Genomic DNA, 1641 nt, shown 5'->3' with positions numbered 1-1641 from the left:
CAGTGAACCAAGATCGCGCCACTGCACTCCAGCCCGGGCAAGAGTGTGACACTCTGTCTCAAAAAAAAAAAAGAAAGAAAGAAAGAGAGAGTTGAGATTCACCTGAATACCACGGTCATCACTCAGAAGCTAAAAGGAGGCTGTCTAGGTATATTGAATTCAGTCACGATGTTTATGATGGACAAAGGATACTGGAATACCTACACATTCTAATTCAAGACATAACAAAGGAAGCAATATTCATGTATGAAACATGGACAAGAATGAAAACCTTGAAGCAACAAAAATAACGTGGCCAAGGAAGCAGGATTTGCAGTCTGTGATATTTGATTTTGCTGCCTTTTCTAACCCACATAACAAAAAGGATGGATCAGACAAAGATATTTGACTATTCTGCTATGCAACCTCCGCAGGGCACTTCTGATGTCTGAGTTTCTCAGGCTGTAGATAAAGGGGTTCAGCATGGGAGTGACCACTGTGTACATCACTGAGGCCACCACACTCTTCCTGGGGGATGACACTGATGACCCAAGGTACACTCCAAGGACTGCTCCATAAAATAAGCAAACAACCGCCAGGTGAGAGCTACAGGTGGAGAAGGCTTTATACTTCCCACTTGATGATGGAACTCTCAGAATGGAGGAAACAATTTTATAGTAAGAGAAAAAGATCCCTGAGATGGGAAGAAAACCAAATACAGCAGCAAAGAAATTCATGACTACGTTATTATTGACAAAGGTGTCAGAACAAGCAAGGGTGAGGAGTTGAGAAGGGTCACAGAAGAAATTAGAAATCTTTATATCTTTGAAGCAAGAAAATTGTAAGGCAATCAAATTGTGCACCTGGGATATTAAAAGGCTGAGAAAAACAGACACCAACACTAAGAAGCCACAGAGTCGTGGGTTCATGATGACTGGGTAGTGCAGGGGGTGACAGATGGCCACAAACCGGTCATAGGCCATCACAGCCAGGAGCATGTCTTCCATACACGCAAAAAAGATAGAAAAAGACATCTGTGTCAGGCAGCTTGCATAAGCGATGACTCTGCTGTGAGTTTGAATGTTCACAATTGTCCTGGGAACGGTGGTGGAGGTGAAACCAATGTCAACCAAGGACAGGTTGGAGAGGAAAAAGTACATGGGGGTGTGGAGGTGGGAGTCAGAGCTGACGGCCAGGATGATGAGCAGGTTCCCCAGCACCGTGACCAGATACATGGACAGGAACAGCCCAGCGAGGACAGGCCGCAGTTCTGGATCGTCCGGGAGCCCCATAAGCAGGAATTCCAAGACACCTGTTAGATTTTGTAGTTCTGTGTAGCTAGGACACCTTTTAAAAAGAAAAGAGGATTAGAAAATAGGAAACAAGTAAACCAGCACCCAGCACGGTGTCTGTTCTTTGAATAAAAGCAATTCACAAGTTTTCACATGTGAGGACCATACCCACTCAGCAGTATTTCTCAGCTGTGACAAACTCAGTTTTCTAAGAACTCTTTCATGATTGATTTTTGTGTTAGTCACCTGTTTCTCTGCACATCTACTTTAGAGACACTTGACTAAACAATGTGGGAAGAGCAAAAATAGTAGAGATAACAAATATATCATCACAGTAAAATACAGCCTACTTTTTTCAGAAAAAAAGTAA

At 43.1% G+C, this 1641-nt stretch overlaps 1 protein-coding gene across 1 annotated transcript; it reads right to left on the bottom strand.

Annotated features, from left to right (window-relative positions):
- Positions 1 to 344: 344 nt before the first annotated feature.
- On the bottom strand, positions 345 to 1337 carry LOC105705940 (olfactory receptor 7E24-like; the record flags this gene model as incomplete). The annotated part of the gene is made up of 1 exon (XM_012435896.3): positions 345 to 1337. A coding segment is annotated over one exon (993 nt), but the record flags the coding sequence as incomplete, so codon positions are not given.
- Between the last annotated feature and the right edge of the window lie 304 nt (positions 1338 to 1641).

The sequence above is a fragment of the Aotus nancymaae genome, unplaced genomic scaffold (assembly GCF_030222135.1).
Source record: "Aotus nancymaae isolate 86718 unplaced genomic scaffold, 86718_ANA_hifiasm-v0.15.2.pri h1tg000028l, whole genome shotgun sequence".
NCBI classification, from domain to species: domain Eukaryota; kingdom Metazoa; phylum Chordata; class Mammalia; order Primates; family Aotidae; genus Aotus; species Aotus nancymaae.
This window is presented reverse-complemented; position numbering and strand designations above follow the sequence as displayed.